Source organism: Procambarus clarkii, chromosome 40, assembly GCF_040958095.1.
Source record: "Procambarus clarkii isolate CNS0578487 chromosome 40, FALCON_Pclarkii_2.0, whole genome shotgun sequence".
NCBI lineage: Eukaryota > Metazoa > Arthropoda > Malacostraca > Decapoda > Cambaridae > Procambarus > Procambarus clarkii.
The window spans coordinates 40,148,697-40,168,693 of record NC_091189.1 but is presented as its reverse complement, the minus strand read 5'-3'; the positions used below and the strand labels follow the sequence as shown (position 1 = coordinate 40,168,693).

General features: G+C 41.8%; 1 protein-coding gene across 1 annotated transcript in view; it reads right to left on the bottom strand.

Annotated features, from left to right (window-relative positions):
- The window catches only part of LOC123749826 (protein Star-like), a 145,997-nt gene extending 126,515 nt beyond the window's left edge, over positions 1 to 19,482 (bottom strand). Inside the window, exon 1 of the mRNA XM_069339007.1 lies at positions 19,348 to 19,482. Within this exon, the coding sequence (XP_069195108.1) occupies positions 19,348 to 19,480 (133 nt within the window). The 5' untranslated portion in view covers positions 19,481 to 19,482. The remainder of the gene's footprint in view (positions 1 to 19,347) is intronic.
- Between the last annotated feature and the right edge of the window lie 515 nt (positions 19,483 to 19,997).

Sequence of the window (19,997 nt, the reverse complement as noted above, 5' to 3'; positions counted from 1 at the left end):
CGGGGCTTTTAGTGTCCCCGCGGCCCGGTCCTCGACCAGGCCTCCACCCCCAGGAAGCAGCCCGTGACAGCTGACTTACACCCAGGTACCTATTTTACTGCTAGGTAACAGGGGCACTGGGTAAAAGAAACTCTGCCCATTGTTTCTAGCCGGCGCCTGGGATCGAACCCAGGATCACAAGTTCAGTGTGCTGTTCGCTCGGCCGACCGGCTCCATAACAAAAACAAACAAAAAAGGAGACCTAGTCGAGGACCGGGCCGCGAGGAGGCTAAGCCTTGAAATTATCTCAAGATAACCAAGATAACCCTACAACCTTTCAGCAGAAGCCTCACGCGACAATTTCCTATGAAGGTCAAGTCTAAGCTGACAATTTTCAGCAAAATTCGTACATCCAGCAAGTGCCTTTTCCTTAAATTGTGCCTTAGAATAACTCATTTTCTCAATAATATCTTAATATTTTAATTCTATAGAGGATTTAATAAATTTCCCATCGAGTCCCAGACAATATCAAGATGGTCGGTGAACAATTGAACTAAAGACTTAGCATAAGTAGTTCGTTTGTCTAGAAATCAACGCTAATTAAATCATCTAGACTGGGAACTGGTCTACTTTTCAGCGCATTACTACGATCAATGAAAACTTACACTTCAAGAGGTTCCAAGTTCCAAGGACCTGTCATGTTCACAGAAAACGGTACCATCCGTTTTCTATGTGCAGCGAGTCAGACGCCAAGATAGAGGTAAACAATGGAGCATACAGGACGCTACCAGCTAGGAAGCTACTAGTCATGTATCAGTTTAAGTAGTAAAGTCAATAACCAAGCAATGGCTTTATATCAACCCTACAACCAAGACTTCCTCAGTAACACACAACACCACATTGGCGACGAGGATGAACTGTGAACGCAGGTATTTGTTCAGTTTAAAACACAAGGAAGAAGCATGCTGTCTCGCCCCCGGAGGAGGAGGGAAGTCGTGCTGTCTGTGAGCATCATACCCAATGCTGTGTGGTAACCAATGCTGTGTGCTAACCGATGCTGTGTGCTAACCAATGCTGTGTGCTACCCAAGCTGTGCTGACAAGCTGTGTACTGAGGATTCTGGAATCTGCTGACGCTGTTTACGAAACGACGCTTTGATGCTGTATACAAAACTCGATGTTTTGTATACGAAACGCGCTCTGTGCTACAATTCTTCACGCTGTGAACTGACTGCTGTACCAACTGCTGTACCAACTGCTGCACCAACTGCTACCAACTGCTGTACCAACTGCTGCACCAACTGCTACCAACTGCTGTACCAACTGCTAACTACTGCTGTGCCAACTGCTGACAACTGCTGTGCTGCTGTGAGCAGGAACAGCACATGTACACAAGGGCTAGGTAAGAAATCAGTTGCTGCTGTATTGTGCACTGCTGTGAACTTTTGCATTAAAATGCTTGTGTGCTTTGCAAAATTAAAGTAATTATAGTGAATTCTTAACTAACATATACAGTGCAGTAAGTGTTTAATATTCTGAGGAACATTTAAGTGATAAGTTTACTTTTATACAGTAAAAAATGGCAAATATACCTTAGTTTCCTGCATTTGATCCTGACTGTGACCAGACAAACCTATCACAGAGGTGGACCAAATGGCTTAAAATGTTTTAAAATTTGTTGATAGTTTCTGACATCAAAAGTGCTGAAAGAAAGCGTGCCTTTCTACTTCATTATGCAGGTGATAGAGTTTGTGACATCTTTGACACACTGAAAGACACTGGTGGTGCCAAAGATTATGACATTGCCAAAGCCAAATTAACTGAGCACTTCAAACCAAGACAAAATACTGCAATGGAAATTATGTATTTCAAGAGAGCCAGACAACTCTCTAATGAAACCGTTGATCAATACCACACACGTCTGCAGGGTTTAGCAACCCATTGTGAGTTTGCTGATGTTGACAAAGAAATCAAACAGCAAATAATTGAAACATGTACATCTACACGTCTTGGTCGAAGAGCTCTAGAACTTGTTGATGATGAAAGTTCTCTTACCAAGGTACTGGATATGGCTCGTCGAATGGAAGATGCTGCACGTGATGCTCGTGTCATGGAGTGCAGTGCCAACAATGGTTCTGCCACTGTTACTAACAGTGATGAAGTACGTAAGGTTCAGGGAGGTCACCGTGATCAAAGAAGCTATCATAGCAAACCTAACAGCAAATTGAGCCGAGAACCACATCACAAATGGGGTCAAGGAACAAGAGCCAGTCGGCCGAGCGGACAGCACGCTGGACTTGTGATCCTGTGGTCCTGGGTTCGATCCCAGGCGCCGGCGAGAAACAATGGGCAGAGTTTCTTTCACCCTATGCTCCTGTTACCTAGCAGTATAATAGGTACCTGGGTGTTAGTCAGCTGTCGCGGGCTGCTTCCTGGGGGTGGAGGCCCGGTCGAGGACCGGGCCGCGGGGACATTAAAAAGCCCCAAAATCATCTCAAGATAACCTCAAGAAAACTCAAGCAGTCACAACGACTCACATCAGAAGGTGTCAACAATAAATGTTACAATTGTGGAGGAGACTACCCACACCAAGGTAATGTTTGTCCTGCTCAAGGTAAGAAGTGCTATGAGTGTGGAAAACTAGGTCATTGTGGTGCTATGTGTCGTTCCGCACTAAAGAAACCACAGTCAGTGAATAAAAGCACTGTACGAGGATCAGGTCATAGGGGTCGAGGTGGTAAACACAATATTGCACCTCATATCCAGAATGTTAATAATGTACAAGACAACATTTCTTTACAACCAGTCTCAGATGACAGTGAATGTGATTACACTTATGGAGTACAAGCAATCACAGAATGGAATGATCTTCCAAACAACCCAGAGACTATAGTATACATTGCTGGTATTTGTCTCAAAGTTCTCATTGACACTGGATCAAACATTGACACCATTGCTGAATGTCACTATGAGAAATTTAAAAAACAGTTCCCAAAGCTTGAGAACTATAATGGCAAAGCCACTGCCTATGCTTCAAAGGTAGCCTTGCCAGTGATTGGAACTTTCACTGCAGAGATCAAGTCAAAGAATGCAATGCTCATTACTACATTCCATATTGTTAGGAATGCAAAGGAGTCTCTACTCAGTTACAAGACTTCAACCAAATTGGGGCTACTTCAGCTTTCTAATGCTGTAGCAGTGGAATCTGCAAACAATATTGATGCTATTGTTGCTGAATTTTCTCATCGATTTAAATCCATAGGTTGTTATACTGATAGCAAAGTACATCTGCATATCAACCCAGATGTAATTCCAGTTGCCCAACCACATCGCCGACAACCATTCCATACTCGCAAGAAAGTCGATGCCGAACTGGATAGGCTGATGGAACTAGATATCATTGAACCAGTAACAGGCCCAACACCATGGGTAAGCCCAATTGTCACTCCACCAAAGCCGAAGAATCCAGATGAGATACGCATTTGTGTGAACATGCGTGTTCCCAACAAGGCAATAATGCGTGAACGCCATCCTACACCCACTGTAGATGATATGATCTACCACTTGAATGGTGTAACTGTATTTAGCAAGTTAGATTTAAACAAGGGCTATCATCAGCTTGAACTTGATGATGAGAGTCGCTTCATCACAACGTTTACGACACATCGAGGTCTGTATAGGTACAAGCGCCTGAGTTTTGGTATTAACAGTGCTGCCGAGGTATTCCAGCACATCATCAGCCAGGTATTGCAAGATATTCCTAATGCTGACAACATGTCTGATGACATCATTGTTTATGGCCGTACCCAAGCTGAACACGACAAAGCTCTTCGTGCAACATTGCAACGCTTACGAGAAAAGAAACTGACGCTAAGCCAAGCAAAGTGTGAGTTCAATCAACATAAAATTGAATTCTTTGGACATGTACTTAGTGACAAAGGTCTGTCTCCAGATCCTAAGAAAGTTGCAGATATCAAGAATGCTGCACCTCCTTCAACGTCCACTGAAGTACATAGTTTTCTGGGAATAGCAAACTACTGTTCTCGCTTCATTCCAGATTTTGCTACCATTACGAAGCCTCTACGTGAGCTCCTGAAGAAAAATGCATCATGGTACTGGAGCGATATTGAGCAAAATGCATTTGATGCCGTGAAAGATGCACTAGTAGAGAATGCGACTGCTGCATACTTTGATCCATCAATGGACACTGAGTTAACAGTGGATGCTAGTCCTGTTGGATTAGGTGCTGTTTTAGCCCAACACAAACCTGGTCAACCAGATTCCAGAGTAGTAATTGCCTACGCCAGCCGTTCTCTCACAGATGTTGAGCAACGATACAGTCAGACAGAGAAGGAAGCTCTTGCTCTTGTATGGGGCTGTGAACACTTCAATGTGTATCTGCTTGGTGCACCCTTCACCACGATAGTCACTGACCACAAACCGTTGGAGACCATCTTCAATAATCCAAAGTCCAAACCACCAGCTCGCATTGAGAGATGGGCTCTTCGTCTGCAACCATACAACTTTACGGTGAAATACAAGCCGGGTGCAGGCAATCCTGCTGATTACATCAGTCGACATCCTGCCAACAGTTTCACCATCACCAAGCATCAGCAAGTTGCCGAGGAATATGTACACTCTGTAACCTGTGATGCAGTCCCTAAGGCTCTCACTCTTGATGAAATCCGTACTGCAATCCTAGAGGACCCAACTCTGCAAGCAACAGTGGATGCATTGACTAAGAAAAAGTTTCCACGCATCCCACCCTCAGGAGTTGACCAAGATGCATTCAAAGCACTTGAACGCATCCAGACAGAATTAAGTGTTACGCAACAACGCGACACCGTGCTGCGAGGTACTCGTATCGTTATTCCAGCTGTTCTCCAGAAGCGTGCTCTGAAGCTTGCACATCAAGGACACCAAGGTCTTGTTAGGACCAAACAGCTGCTACGAGAAAAGATGTGGTTTCAGAGATAGGGGGAACAGATTAAGGGTTTGCTATCCGGGAGCTGGAATTGGTGATATTGTTGAAAACATGAATGATATTATGACGGGAAATGGGAACAAACCCATTATTTGTATTAGTGCAGGGGGTAATGATGTTGGGCGAGTTAGGAGTGAGGAACTAATACAGAGATTCAGGACAGCCATTGAATTAGTTAGGAGCAAGGGAGGAATCCCGATCATATGTGGCATTCTTCCAAGAAAGGGAGTGGGAAATGAATGGATGTCGAGGGCACTTGGTGTCAATTGCCGGCTGGAAAGATATTGCAAATCAAATGCAATATCTTTCATAGACAACTGGGAACGCTTCTATGGAAGAAATGAAATGTATGCTCGTGATGGGGTGCATCTATCGAGGGCTGGGGTTGTTGCTGTTGCGAACTCGTTGGAACCAGTGGTTAGAGGTGTTTGTTTGGGTTTAAACTGTTAGTAGATAGTGGTATGGGAATTGATTTGGAGGAAGGAGGTAATAAAAGTATGTGTTCGTGGGAGAAAAGAATTGGCAAAATGATCAGGGAAAGAAAAGGGCCTCAAAATAATAATAATAATAATAATAATTTTTATTTAGGCAAAGGTACATACATAAAGAGATTTTAGAAAGTTTGTTGGCTTTATAGATAGAGCTAGTACATACAATGCCTAAAGCCACTATTACGCAAAGCGTTTCAGGCAGAAAATAAACATTTCAATAAATCATTTCATAAACAAAAAAATAACATTTCACTTAGGATATATTACACTAACAGTAGAAGTCTAAGAAATAAAATTAATGAATTTAATGCTCTTGTCTGCACAGAAAAAATAGATATTATTGCACTTACCGAAACGTGGATGAATGTAGAAAATAGAGAACTATTAGCTGAATATCAGATAAATGGATTTAAACTATTTCACACAGATAGATATATTAGACGAGGAGGGGGAGTAGCCATATATGTTAGAGACAATTTGCAATGTAGTCTCAAAGAGGGAATCAAAACTGAGCCACACACAGAAACTATTTGGATAGAATTAAACGAAAAAGCAAATAATATTATAATAGGAGTTATATATAGGCCACCAAATTTAGACAGAATGGAAGCAAAGCATCTATGGAATGAAATATCTAGAGCATCTAGATCTAACAGTATTTATGTCATGGGTGACTTTAATTTTAGTGGAATAAACTGGTTGAACAAAACAGGGAATAGTGAAGCAGAAGATTTTCTAGAATTAATTGACGATTGCTTTCTTACGCAACACATTAAGGAACCAATACGGGAAAATAATCTTGAGATGATTTCGGGGGTTTTTAGTGTCCCCGCGGCCCGGTCCTCGACCAGGCCTCCACCCCAGGAAGCAGCCCGTGACAGCTGACTAACTCCCAGGTACCTATTTACTGCTAGGTAACAGGGGCATTCAGGGTGAAATAAACTTTGCCCATTTGTTTCTGCCTCGTGCGGGAATCGAACCCGCGCCACAGAATTACGAATCCTGCGCACTAACCACCCGGCTACGAGGCCCCAAATATTTTAGATTTAGTGTTAACTAACAGGGAAACACAAATTAATGACATCGAAATAGGGAGTGAGCTAGGGAACAGTGATCACAAAGTAATCAGATTTAGCATAGAATGGAATAGACCTGTAGGAGAAAATTATGTTAAAGTGCCATATTTTCGAAAAGCTGATTTTAATAGCCTAAGAAATTTTTTGGGTCAAATAGATTGGAAAGTCTTGGGTATGGGGGGGTGGGCCGGTCTTAGAGCGAGACATGAACCCAGCAACAGGTAACGTAAAAGGGGATTTCGATGTGGATTTAATATATAACTTATTTAAGAATATTCTAAACAAAGCACAGGAACGCAGTATACCATACAAATTGAATTGATCGAATACTAATGACCCAAAGTGGATAACAAATAATTGAAAGAACCTTATAGGTAAAAAGAGAGCTTGGTACAAAAGGATTAAGAATGGGGAAGTCAGGTTAGAACAGGAATTCATACAACTGGTTAGAAATGTTAAAAAAGAGATTAGGAAAGCAAAAAGAAACTATGAAGTTCGCATAGCAGAGCAAGCAAAGTCAAATCCTAAAGGGTTTTTTCAGTTATATCGAACTAAGACTAGGGAAAGGATAGGTCCATTAAATCTGAGACAGGTCAAATAACGGATAATGACAAGATGAGTAGTATTTTTAACAAATATTTTATATCTGTATTTACTAAAGAAGAACTTAACAATATGCCTTCAGCCGAACAAGTCTATGTGGGTGGGGATGAGGACAGGTTGACTAGTTTAGCAGTTACCAGGGAGGATGTAATTAAACAATTAGAAAAACTAAAACCAAACAAATCCCCAGGGCCGGTTGAAGTGTTTGCCAGGGTGCTTAAAGAATGCAAAGAGGAGCTTTCCGAGCCACTGTCTACCATATTTAATAAATCAATAGAGTCAGGCAGAGTGCCAGAGTCATGGAAGGTAGCTAATGTGGTACCAATTTTTAAGAAAGGAGATAGATCACTTGCGTCAAACTATCGGCCAATTAGCCTAACGTCTATTGTGGGAAAGTTACTTGAATCAATAATTGCAAATACAATTCGTCTCCATCTTGAAAAACATAAATTAATCAATGAGTCGCAACATGGTTTTACAAATGGCCGTTCATGTTTAACAAATTTGCTAACTTTTTATTCCAGCATAGTTGAGGCAGTTGATAGTGGTAAGGATTGTGATGTTGTGTACCTTGACTTTAGCAAAGCATTTGATACAGTGCCACATGAAAGACTAATTTAAAAAATAGAAGCTCATGGTATTGGGGGTGCTCTATTAACTTGGATTAGGGCATGGCTATTCCAAAGGAAACAGAGTTAGTATAAATGGGGTTAAGTCAGAGTGGGATAATGTTGTTAGTGGAGTACCTCAGGGCTCTGTCCTGGGACCTCTGTTGTTTATAATATATATAAATGATTTAGATTCAGGTTTGAGTAGCAACATTTGCAAATTTGCTGATGATACGAAAATCGGTAGGGAAATTAATTCGGAGGAGGACTCACTATCACTTCAAGTTGATCTAGATAGGGTTTTGAAATGGTCAAATGATTGGCAAATGCAGTTTAATGCTGATAAATGTAAAGTTCTGAGGCTAGGTAATGATGATAGAGTTACAAGATACGACCTAGATGGTGTTGAGATTGCGAAGTCGGATTGCGAAAGGGATCTGGGAGTTATGATTAGTAAGAATTTAAAACAAAAGGATCAATGCATAAATGTTCGTAATAAGGCAAATCGGACACTTGGATTTATTAATCGCAGCGTTAGTAACAAGACACCTGATGTGGTTCTCAAGCTATATCTTGCTCTAGTTAGGCCCCATTTAGATTATGGAGTTCAGTTTTGGTCGCCATATTATAGAATGGATATAAATTCACTTGAACGTGTCCAGCGTAGGATGACTAAGTTAATTCCCCAAATTAGAAATCTTTCATATGAAGAAAGATTAACAAAGCTTAAGTTACATTCACTGGAAAGGCGAAGAGTTAGTGGTGACATGATAGAGGTTTACAAGTGGGTGAATGGACATAACAAAGGGGATATTAATAGGGTATTAAAGTATCAACACAAGACAGAACACGAAACAATGGGTATAAATTGGATAAGTTTAGATTTAGGAAAGACTTGGGTAAATACTGGTTCAGTAACAGGGTTGTTGATTTGGGGAACCAATTACCGCGTAACGTGCTGGAGGTGGGGTCCCTCGATTGTTTCAAGCACGGGTTGGACAAGTATATGAGTGGGATTGGGTGGTTATAAATAGGAGCTGCCTCGTATGGGCCAATAGGCCTTCTGCAGTTGCCTTTGTTCTTATGTTCTTATTAAAAATACTACTCATCTCTTCATCATTATCTGTTATTTGACCTGTCTCAGTTTTTAATGGACCTATCCTTTCCCTAGTCTTAGTACGATATAACTGAAAAAAACTTTAGGATTTGTCTTTGCTTGCCCTGCTATGCGAACTTCATAGTTTCTTTTTGCTTTCCTTATCTCTTTTTAACATTTCTAACCAGTTGTACGAATTATTGTTCTAAGTGACCTCCCCATTTTTAATCCTTTTGTACCAAGCTCTCTTTTTACCTATAAGGTTCTTCAAATTCTTTGTTATCCACTTTGGGTCATTAGTATTCGATCTATTCAATTTGTATGGTATACTACGTTCCTATGCTTTGTTTAGAATATTCTTAAATAAGTTATATATTGAATCCACATCGAAATCCCCATTTACATCACCTATCACTGGGTTCATGTCTCGCTCCAAGACCGGCCCACACCCCATACCCAAGACTTTCCAATCAATTTGACCCCAAAAAATTCTTAGGCTATTTAAATCAGCTTTTCGAAAATCTGGCACTTTAACAGAATTTTCTCCTACAGGTCTATTCCATTCTATGGTAAATCTGATTTCTTTGTGATCATTGTTCCCTAGCTCACTCCTTATTTCGATGTCATTAATTTGTGTTTCCCTGTTAGTTAACACTAAATCTAAAATATTATTTTCCCGTGTTGGTTCCTTAATGTGTTGCATAAGAAAGCAATCGTCAATTAATTCTAGAAAATCTTCTGCTTCACTATTCCCTGTTTTGTTCAACCAGTTTATTCTACTAAAATTAAAGTCACCCATGACGTAAATACTGTTAGATCTAGATGCCCTAGATATTTCATCCCATAGATGCTTTGCTTCCATTCTGTCTTAATTTGGTGGCCTATATATAACTCCTATTATAATATTATTTGCTTTATCGTTTAATTCTATCCAAATAGTTTCTGTGTGTGGCTCAGTTTTGATTCCCTCTTTGAGACTACATTTCAAATTGTCCCTAACATATATGGCTACTCCACTTCCTCGTCTAATATATCTATCTGTGTGAAATAGTTTAAATCCATTTATTTGATATTCAGCTAATAGTTCTCTATTTTCTACATTCATCCACGTTTCTTTAAGTGCAATAATATCTATTTTTTCTGTGCAGACAAGAGCATTTAATTCGTTAATTTTATTTCTTAGACTTCTACTGTTAGTGTAATATACCCTAAGTGAATTTTTATTTTGAGGCCCTTTTCTTTCCCTGATCATTTTGCCAATTCTTTTCTCCCACGAACACATACTTTTATTACCTCCTTCCTCCAAATCAATTCCCATACCACTATCTACTAATAGTTTAAACCCAAACAAACACCTCTAACCACTGGTTCCAACGAGTTCGCAACAGCAACAACCCCAGCCCTCGATAGATGCACCCCATCACGAGCATACATTTCATTTCTTCCATAGAAGTGTTCCCAGTTGTCTATGAAAGATATTGCATTTGATTTGCAATATCTTTCCAGCCGGCAATTGACACCAATTCCCCTCGACATCCATTCATTTCCCACTCCCTTTCTTGGAAGAATGCCACATATGATCGGGATTCCTCCCTTGCTCCTAACTAATTCAATGGCTGTCCTGAATCTCTGTATTAGTTCCTCACTCCTAACTCGCCTAACATCATTACCCCCTGCATTTTTTTAAAGGGGCTGTCATTATACTCCAATCTAGAGAGCACTAGCGTCTTGAAAAGTATTTTCATTGGTATAACATCTCTAGTTTGAAAAGGTTTGTAATATTGGACGTAATTTGAAATGAAATCGACTCACAAAAGTGACGTTCTGTTCCGTTTTCTGTTTGAGTCGTTCGGCTTACTTGGGAAGCTTAGAAGAGGAAACTTTCCATTAACGTTTTTCATAATGTTTTGAAACTTTATGAGAATTTCCTGCCCACCTAACCTACCAGAGGACCCTTAGTTTACTGTTGTTGAAAAAAAAAATCCCAATTTTTTTTTTTTTTTTTAATTTTCAAATTACGTCCATATTCGGCCATACGGGCAAACGGCCAAAAGCGACGTTATTTTTAAGAGGACAGGTTGGGCACAGGAGCTGTTCAGCGATTTGTTTTCTTCGCCAATAGATGGAACGTCGTTCCCATTCCAATCAACATCTGTTACCTCTTTTTTCTTAGAGGTATGTGACTTGATCATATTGCTAGGTATATTGAGGGTTTTTTTTCCAGGCATTGGTTTAAGGCGGCACTTTCTGGCTGTTCTTCTGTTACGGACCCGAGCCCAGCGTCCGAGCACGGAGCACTGACGACCGCGCCATCTGTGGGTCAGCTCCCGAAACCCCCTCCAAATGGACAGCGCCATCTAGTGAGGACAGGAAATACCAGCCACGAGGGCTGGTTTCCCGTCCTGATCAGCTCATAACACAGCTGCTGCTGACCTCTGGTGAGGTGACGCTTAGACAGCAACGCCATCTATGGAGTGGATAGGTGGGCGTTTGTGTCTAAGCCTGTAAGTGAGGTGCCCTAGAGTGTAACTAGTACTGATGACGTGTCTGTTTACAGAGTCGACCTGGGACTGCTGTAATGAACGTTGGATCAGTCTACCCAAGGCAGCCGTAGATTCTCCAAGTGTTAGCTGCAGAAGTTGTGAGTCACCCCCTTCCCCCCCCCCCCCCCCCCCCCCCGGATGAACACTGTTGTGTTAACCTGCCTGTGACATGGCAGTTGAGGATTTGTCGTACCCGGGGCTGACTCGTGGAGAAGAATAGCCACTGGGGTGTTATGGTGAGGAGAGTGATCTGTGGAATCACATGAGGCTCCTGCCTAGGGCTCGTAACCCTTGTATCGGTCGTGGAGTGGCCTACGCAGCGTAGCTGATTGGAACCTGCCAGCTACAAGCTGGATTTGTAGTTGAAGGCCTCCACGACGGCGCACCCAGTGGAACTGTGATTTGGCTGGCCTGTGGCCGGGGCAGACTCGCTAAGAGAATCTAAGGATTCGTCGAGAGGCCACAAGAAGAGAACCAGGGCTACTCGTCTTGAGCACCGTTAAGCAGAGCATCCTGTGTCTTCAGAAGAAGACAAGACGTGTACATAAGTGTAGTGATAGCCCCAGCGAGTGACTGTTTATTATATTTATTTATTGGTGGTGGTGAATATATATTTATTTCTGAGCAGTTTTATCCCTTCCCCTTTAATTTACTTGCGTTACGGAGCACACCCCTTGAAAGCCAGTACTACCTTGGGCTGGATACCCAAACTCTACTAACATCAGAGAAAGAACCCAGTTGCGACCCCAGAGGGCTGTAACATCTTCCCAGCTAGTTTCTGTGAGGTCTTGGTTTATTTGCTCCAAGTTAATCTGTTATTTAAATTGAATTTGCTGAATTCACCTACTTTAGAATTTGGACTGTGTTTTCAGGTCTACTGCCCACAGCTGACTACTACTACACCTTACCAGTTGAGAGGCAGGGCCAGAGAGCCAGAGCTCAACCTAATCAAACAACTAGACGAGTAGAACGAGGTGAGTACCTGCCACTCATGGCTACCAAAAACGCTATAATGAAACAAAATAAAGATTACACACAAGACCACAAATTAGGCTAGTCCTGTGGACTAACCACCGGCGGCCTTGCTTCCAGCAGGTCCTGGTTCAACCATGGATGGTCCAAGTGGTCGGGCTCTAGTCCTTCACCGCGTCATTCTATCCCGGTCGTATACTCTACACATCCAAACTTTCATCTTATCCGCATTTCTAAATGTTATATATACATGTAGTCATACTGACTTAGCGCTTTCTTCCAATAATTATATAGTAAATTTTCCGTTAAACATACCTACTCACGTGAAAATTTGTACTTTTAAAACTTTTAGCCCAAATTTGAAGTTTGACTCATTATTGGACTTGTGCTCTGCCGGCTAATTTATTCAACACACCGGAACATTATTGTTATCAATTTTGCAATTTTGCTAAATACGTTTAAAGTTTTACGTTAAAAATTGGATAAGTTTAGATTTAGGACAGACTTGAGTAAATACTGGTTCAGTAACAGGGTTGTTGATTTGTGGAAACCAATTGCCGCGTAACGTGGTGGATGTGGGGTCCCTCGATTGTTTCAAGCGCGGGTTGGACATGTATATGAGTGGGATTGGGTGGTTATAGATAGGAGCTGCCTCGTATGGGCCAATAGGCCTTCTGCAGTTGCCTTTGTTCTTATGTATGTTGCGACTCATTTATTAATTTATGTTTTTCAAGATGGAGACGATAGATGATGAGAGTTACAAGATACGAGCTAGATGGTGTTGAGATTGCAAAAGGGATCTGGGAGTTATGATTAGTAAGAATTTAAAACAAAAGGATCAATGCATGAATGTTCGCAATAAGGCGAATAGGACACTGGGATTTATTAATCGAAGCGTTAGTAACAAGACACCTGGTGTGGTTTCTTAAGCTATATCTTGCTCTGGTTAGGCCCCATTTAGATTGTGCCGTTCAGTTTTGGTCGCCGTACTATAGATTGGATATAAATTCACTTGAACGTGTCCAGCGTAGGATGACTAAGTTAATTACTCAATTAGAAATGTTTCATATAAATAAATAAATAAATAAATGTTTATTTAGGTAAGGTACATACATACAAGAGATTTTACAAAGTTTGTTGGATTAATAGATAGAGCTAGTACATACAATACCTAAAGCCACTATTACGCAAAGCGTTTTCGGGCAGGAAAAACATTAATGACTAAAGCTTAATACTAATGGGTATAAAGAATAAAATGTGTTGAGAACAAATAAAAATAGAGATAAAAGATGGGGGAACATGGCTGAAAAAAGCAGCACAAATACAATTACAAATTATTACAGACAATTACATTCAAACAGCGTTGTTTTGAAAAAAAAAGACATGGGTTGACAACAGAGGGGGTAAGGTAGGTTACAGGGAATTTATTAGGTAGTGCTTTGTTTTTATCTTAAACTGGTTGAGAGAGGTACAGTCTTTAACATGGTTGGGAAGGTCATTCCACATTCTGGGCCCCTTGATTTGTAGAACATTTCTAGTTTGATTAAGACGTACTCTAGGAATATCAAACTGTATTTATTTCTGGTGTGGTGCTCATGGGTTCTGTTACAACCTTCAATGAATCTTTTGAGGTCAGGATTGGCATTACAGTTCAGCGTTTTATATATGTATAATACACATGAGAGAATGTGCAGTGACTTAATATCTAACATATTCAGAGATTTGAGTAGGGGTACCGAGTGATGTCTGGGGCCAGAGTTGGATATTGTCCTAATAGCAGCTTTGTGTTGAGTAATTAGAGGACGTAAATGATTTTGGGTAGTAGAGCCCCAAGCACAAATACCATCGTTGAGATATGGATAGATAAGGGAGTAATAGAGTGTCACCAGGGCAGGGCGGGGTACATAATATCTGATCTTAGAAAAGAATGCCAACAGTTTTTTTAACTTTTTTTTATATATTTAGAATGTGTCCCTGGAAATTCAGCTTGTGGTTGATGAGAACGCCAAGGAATTTGCCATCTACTTTGTTACAAATTTGGGTATTGTTTATTTTGAGATTTATTTGATTAGAGGATTTATATATTAACAAAGCTTAAATTGCATTCACTGGAAAGGCGAAGAGTTAGGGGTGACATGATAGAGGTTTACAAGTGGATGAATGGACATAACAAAGGGGATATTTATAGGGTATTAAAAGTACCCAACACAAGACAGAACACGAAACATTGGGTATAAATTTGATAAGTTTAGATTTAGGAAAGACTTGGGTAAATACTGGTTCGGTAACAGGGTTGTTGATTTGTGGAACCAATTGCCACGTAACGTGGTGGAGGTGGGGGTCCCTCGATTGTTTCAAAGCGCTGGTTGGACATGTATATGAGTGGGATGGTGGCTATAGATAGGAGCTGCCTCGTATGGGCCAATAGGCCTTCTGCAGTTGCCTTTGTTCTTATGTTCTTAATTAGCAGACGGTCTCGGCGAGCGTAATAAGTATAAAAGTTGCTATGTTAGTTATTTTAGTGTGCACACATAAATTAACGTGTAGGTTGCTCGTCGTCACAGAGCAGGAAGATCACAAAACCCACGTTAGTTTCCCTCGTATTTATGTCCCCACTTTTTCTAATGAATAGTGAAATAATTTATTAGCCTTGGCATTTTCTACAAATTTATCGTGATTCCAGCGTGGATCGTGAGGCCAAGCTGAGATAATCTTCCCCTCCATGCGGTGTCCATTGCCCTGTGTTCTCAACAATAACCTTGACAACGAGTTGACGTCTACGAGTATTAGAGCTGTGAAATAAGCGTTGTGAAGTCTTCTTACAGCTAAGCCCTCATATTAATTTTTCGTAGATAATTAGTCATTATTAATAGATTTATTTCCATGATTTATTACTTATACATGTGCTATTCATTTATTATGCATGTATATAATATTTCCATGTGTAATTAGATAAATTTACATTCATTCATTTTGTAACTACTTACTTACTTTAGTGTAGAACCAGCGCTGAAATAATACTAGGGATATATTTATCTTTTAGTATGTAACCCCTCAGATTTATGTAGTAAGTCTACTCCTTAATTAATTGTAACTACAGTGCATTTAAAGCCCTTAATGTTTTATTGATTTAATCTAGGTCCACAGGACACTGGTTCTTTGGGTCATTTCACATTAATTTATTTTTCCTTCTTTTTATATAAGAGGAGGTCGTCTTTCGGAGTTATCTTAGTATTCAATATATATGATTATTATTAATATTGAAAGTTAGACTTTTCCCACAAGGTACCCGGCTGCACCCGGGCCTCTTCCCCATCCCATCTCTCTTCCCTGCTCCCTCTCTCTCTTGTTTTAATGCTGACAAATGTAAAGTTCTGAGGCTAGGTAATGATGATAGAGTTACAGGATACGAGCTAGATGGTAATGAGATTGCAAAAGGGATCTGGGAGTTATGATTGGTAGGAATTTAAAACCAAAAATTAATGCATACATGTTCGTAATAAGGCAAATAGGACACTGGGATTTACTTATCGAAGCATTAGTAACAAGACACCTGGTGCTGTTCTTCAGCAATATCTTGCTCTGGTTAGGCCCCATTTACATTATGCAGTTTAGTTTGGTCTCCATACTATGGAACTGATATAGGTTCACTAGAACGCCTCCAGCGTGGGATGACGAAGTTGATCCTACAAATTGGAAACCTGTCATATGAGGAGGGATTGACAGAACTTGAATTACGTTTTCTAGAAAGGCGAGGAGTTGGGGATGACATGAGAGTGGTGTGCAGGTGGATGAGTGGACATAACAAAGGGAATATTGAAGGGGTGTGGGGGGGGGGGAGGTATCAATACAAGACGGAACAGGAAACAATGGGGGAATAAATTGGATAAGTTTGGATTTTGGAAAGACCTGAGTAAATACTGGTTCGGTAGCAGAGTTGATGATGTGTGGAATCAATTTCCGCGTAACATAATAGAAGAAGGATCCCTTGATTGTTTCAAGCATAGGTTAAACTTATACATGAGTGAGATTAGGTGGATATAAATAGGAGCTGCCTCGTATGGGCTAATAGCCTTCTGCAGTTACCTTCATTCTTATGTTCTATCTATCCTTATCCCTCCCTCATTCTCCTCATCTCTGCCCTTCTCCACTCTTCTAACCTAACATCACCTTCTCTCTCTCTCCTCTCCCTCTCTCTTAGTCTCTCACTTTTCCCACCCTCTCCACATTCCCCCCCTCCCCCTCTCACACCCTGCCCCTCTATCTCCCCTTCTCTTTATTTATCTCCTTCCTCCTCTAAAACCCCATTTCCCGAATTTCCCCTTCCCCCCAAATCCTTCCTCTCTCCGTTCCCCCTAAACGTTTTCTTCCCTACACTATTCTTGTCCTTTCCCTCTTCTCTCTTTCTTTCACTCTACCTCAGTCTCATCTCTCCTCCGTTATCCTCTTTTTCCCAATCTCCCCGTCTACACTTCTCTTTCAACAACCTTTCTCCCACATCTTCCCTAACTCTCTTCTTCATTCTGTCCTAACCTATCTCTTTACACCTTTCTTTTCCAAAATCTCCCTTTTCCCCAATCACCTCTCTCCAACATTTTCCCCAATCTCCTCTCTCTTCCCCCAACTTTCTCCTCTTCCCCACCTCCGCCAGTTTCTACCTTTCTCCGCACTCATTCTTTCCTGTCTATACCATCTCTCCTCTCTTCAACTCTCGTTCTGCTGTTTGTTGTTTAAGATTCGCTACTCAGAACGATAAGTTCCAGTAGCACGGGCTATGGTGAGCCCGTAAGTGGAGGCTCTTTGGAGCCATTATCTGTATCAGTGGCTGATACTAGAGATGTGGCGATGGATGGGGGTCTTCATGATGGTTTTCAGCCTGGAGGGCTGGCTATACCAGTTATGGAGCTGGTGGGTTAGTGTAGACCTCTAGGTTTTCCGTTTTTTCTTTGCCTGCGACTTTGGCTGAGCAGCGCTGTCGTTAGAGTTTGGTGACGTGGCCTCCATGAGGAAGTCTTGAACCGTGTAGGTGTCTTATTTGTGATGCGGCGGTGGAGCTCCTTCTATGATTTCCTCGTCTGAGGAGTCCGTAACCTCCGTAGTGGGCGTTTTTGTCTTTCGCCTCGCAGCCTTAGGTAGGTTTAGGTGTCGTAGATTGGTGGTTGTAGCTATTTCAGGAGCGCTGATGGTGCTGTTATCGTTTGTAGACAGCACGTCTGCTAGCGCGGCTGCTGAGATAGTGATGGTAGGAGTGTTGGGAGCTGGAGAAGGAATTACCTCTGTTTGTGTCGCCCGGGTCATGGGCGGTTCTGGAGTCGGTGTTGAAGTTGACCACCTGGTCGTCCTGGTGGTAGTTTCCGGAGTGGTAGAGGAGGCAGTGAGATTTACGCTAGTGGCTATGATAGGGGCCAGGCCATTGTCTATGTATAATGCGTTTAGTTCACTGACAAAGCGCTGGTTGTCTGGTCCTGCTAGCCTTTCCGCTAGTTTAAGAAGACCAGGGATAATGCCTGCACGTGATGCAGGGGGCTGTGAAGGAGCCTGTGGGACCTTGGGGACCTTGGGTCCACAATGAGAAGGCTGTGTCGCCTGCTGGGAGGAGCCACATGTTGGTAGGACCGGAAAGTCTTCTGGTCGACTAGTGAGAGCTAAGGTGGTGAGGTGAACGCTTGGGGCTCTGGTCGAGGAGGTAGAAGAGTTGTTTCTTTTGGCTTCAACCTGGGCCTTGATGATTTCCTGTCTGCGGGGGCAGCGGTAGGAAATTGCAGGGTGATTGCCATCACAGAGCAAGCAGTGATGGACTGTTGCCTTGCATATGGAGTAGTGATGGTCCAGTGCGGACAGGCTGCACCTCTGGACAGGGTGCTGACACTTGTTGGTCGGGTGAGAGAGCTCGTAGCACTTAAAGCACTGCTGGATCTCATGGTATCGTTCCTTTTGTATTTGGTGGGGCGGTATTTTTAGGCCGAAGCAGTAGAATCCTTGTGTGGCAGCCTGGTGGCCGCAGCTATGGTGGTGAACGTAATCATCATTGATGTTTTGTCGGTGTTGCAGAACTCTAGGTTGAATACCGACAGGTTTGGATTTTCGTCCTCGATATTGTTTATGATATGATGTTGAGGTCGCTCAGCGATCCACCGGCTAGTCCTGCTGGTAAAGACAGTTCTACCGGCCAGGAACTGACGTGGGAAGTGAGGATGTAGGTGGTGCTCTTTGCGAAGAATGGCATCGTTAGTGAGGAGTTCTTCTAGCTCCTCTTCACATGAAAAGTAGAGCACCTTCACCTTCCTGACTAATGTCAGCGGGTTTGAGGCCAGTTACGTCCTTCAGGACCTTTAAAGTATTGCTTCTTCCGATAGCATGACCGTCAAGTGGAGTAGCTCTGACCTTAAGACGTTTGGGTCGCATTGTGACCACACTGCGCCTTGTGATGTGTTGGCGGGAGATGTCTCTCCCGTCCTGTGTCTCTCCCGTCCCTGTGTCTCCCCGTCCTGTGTCTCTCCGCTGCTAACACAGCTGAACTCTCGTTCCCTCTCCCCTTATTTATGTCTGTCTCTGCTCCTCTCCAGGCCTGGTTGGGACCGGGCCGCGGGACGTTGAGCCCCGAAATCATAGGGCTATAGGTAATCTCATATAGGTATAGATAGGTAATCTCAAGGTAACCTCTCTCTCTCTCAGAACATGTAATACTGAATTCACTTCATCATTTTTGAGTCAAGAAATCTAGAGAGTCGGACAGAAAACTTCTACCGATTTTAAGGTGGGGGGAAGGTTCACTATTGGGTTCAAGCCCGCTCCTAATAGAACGAATATGATCGTCCCCAACCAGTCTATGACAGTTTCTATACTCCATACTATTCACCCTGCAAAATCTGATTAGGCTAGTGCAAGCGTCTTACTTTCAATCTTGGACAGACAAACAAAATATTCTATTTTCTAGATATAAATTGTTTGCCCGAGCATTACCACAAAAGCAATGTGTCAGTTATGACAACTTACCTGGGACGTAGACCATTAGAGCTGTTAACTGTTGCTGATCGATAGTGATGTAGTAAACAATGGCAACAAAAAACAGAACAAAAGAGAAGAGGAGGATCTGGAGCGGGGCGTGACATCTGCGGAGCGGTATCATCATCCTGTGGACAAATACCAGTAGTTATAATTATCCTGTATATAATGTTGCCACATAGAAGTGTATTTCTGAGTTATATACATTGTCACACATTACAAAACACGTGTTCCTGCTTGGTATATCAAGAAAACCATAAAGTTGGGACATTCAACTTTATTATATTATTTTAATATAATGAGACTAAAGTTCACCATGTGGTAAGGCAACAAAATTCCATTTTGAATATAATAGAAAATGGATCTAACCAAAACTAATATGTTGAAGACCCCACTCCCAACCTGATCTCATGTATATCTATGAGAGAATGTTTGATCTAAGTTGGGGCCAGATGCTTACAGCTCACCTCATCAGACTTTAGTTTACACACACACAACTATAACTGAACAGAGTTTAAACAGCTTTAAACAGCGATTTATACCTGCATTTGGGTGAGATGATATGTTACAACAGTTTTGGATGAGGTGAAAACAAACTTTCAACACAAGACAGAACACGAAACAATGGGTATAATATTTTG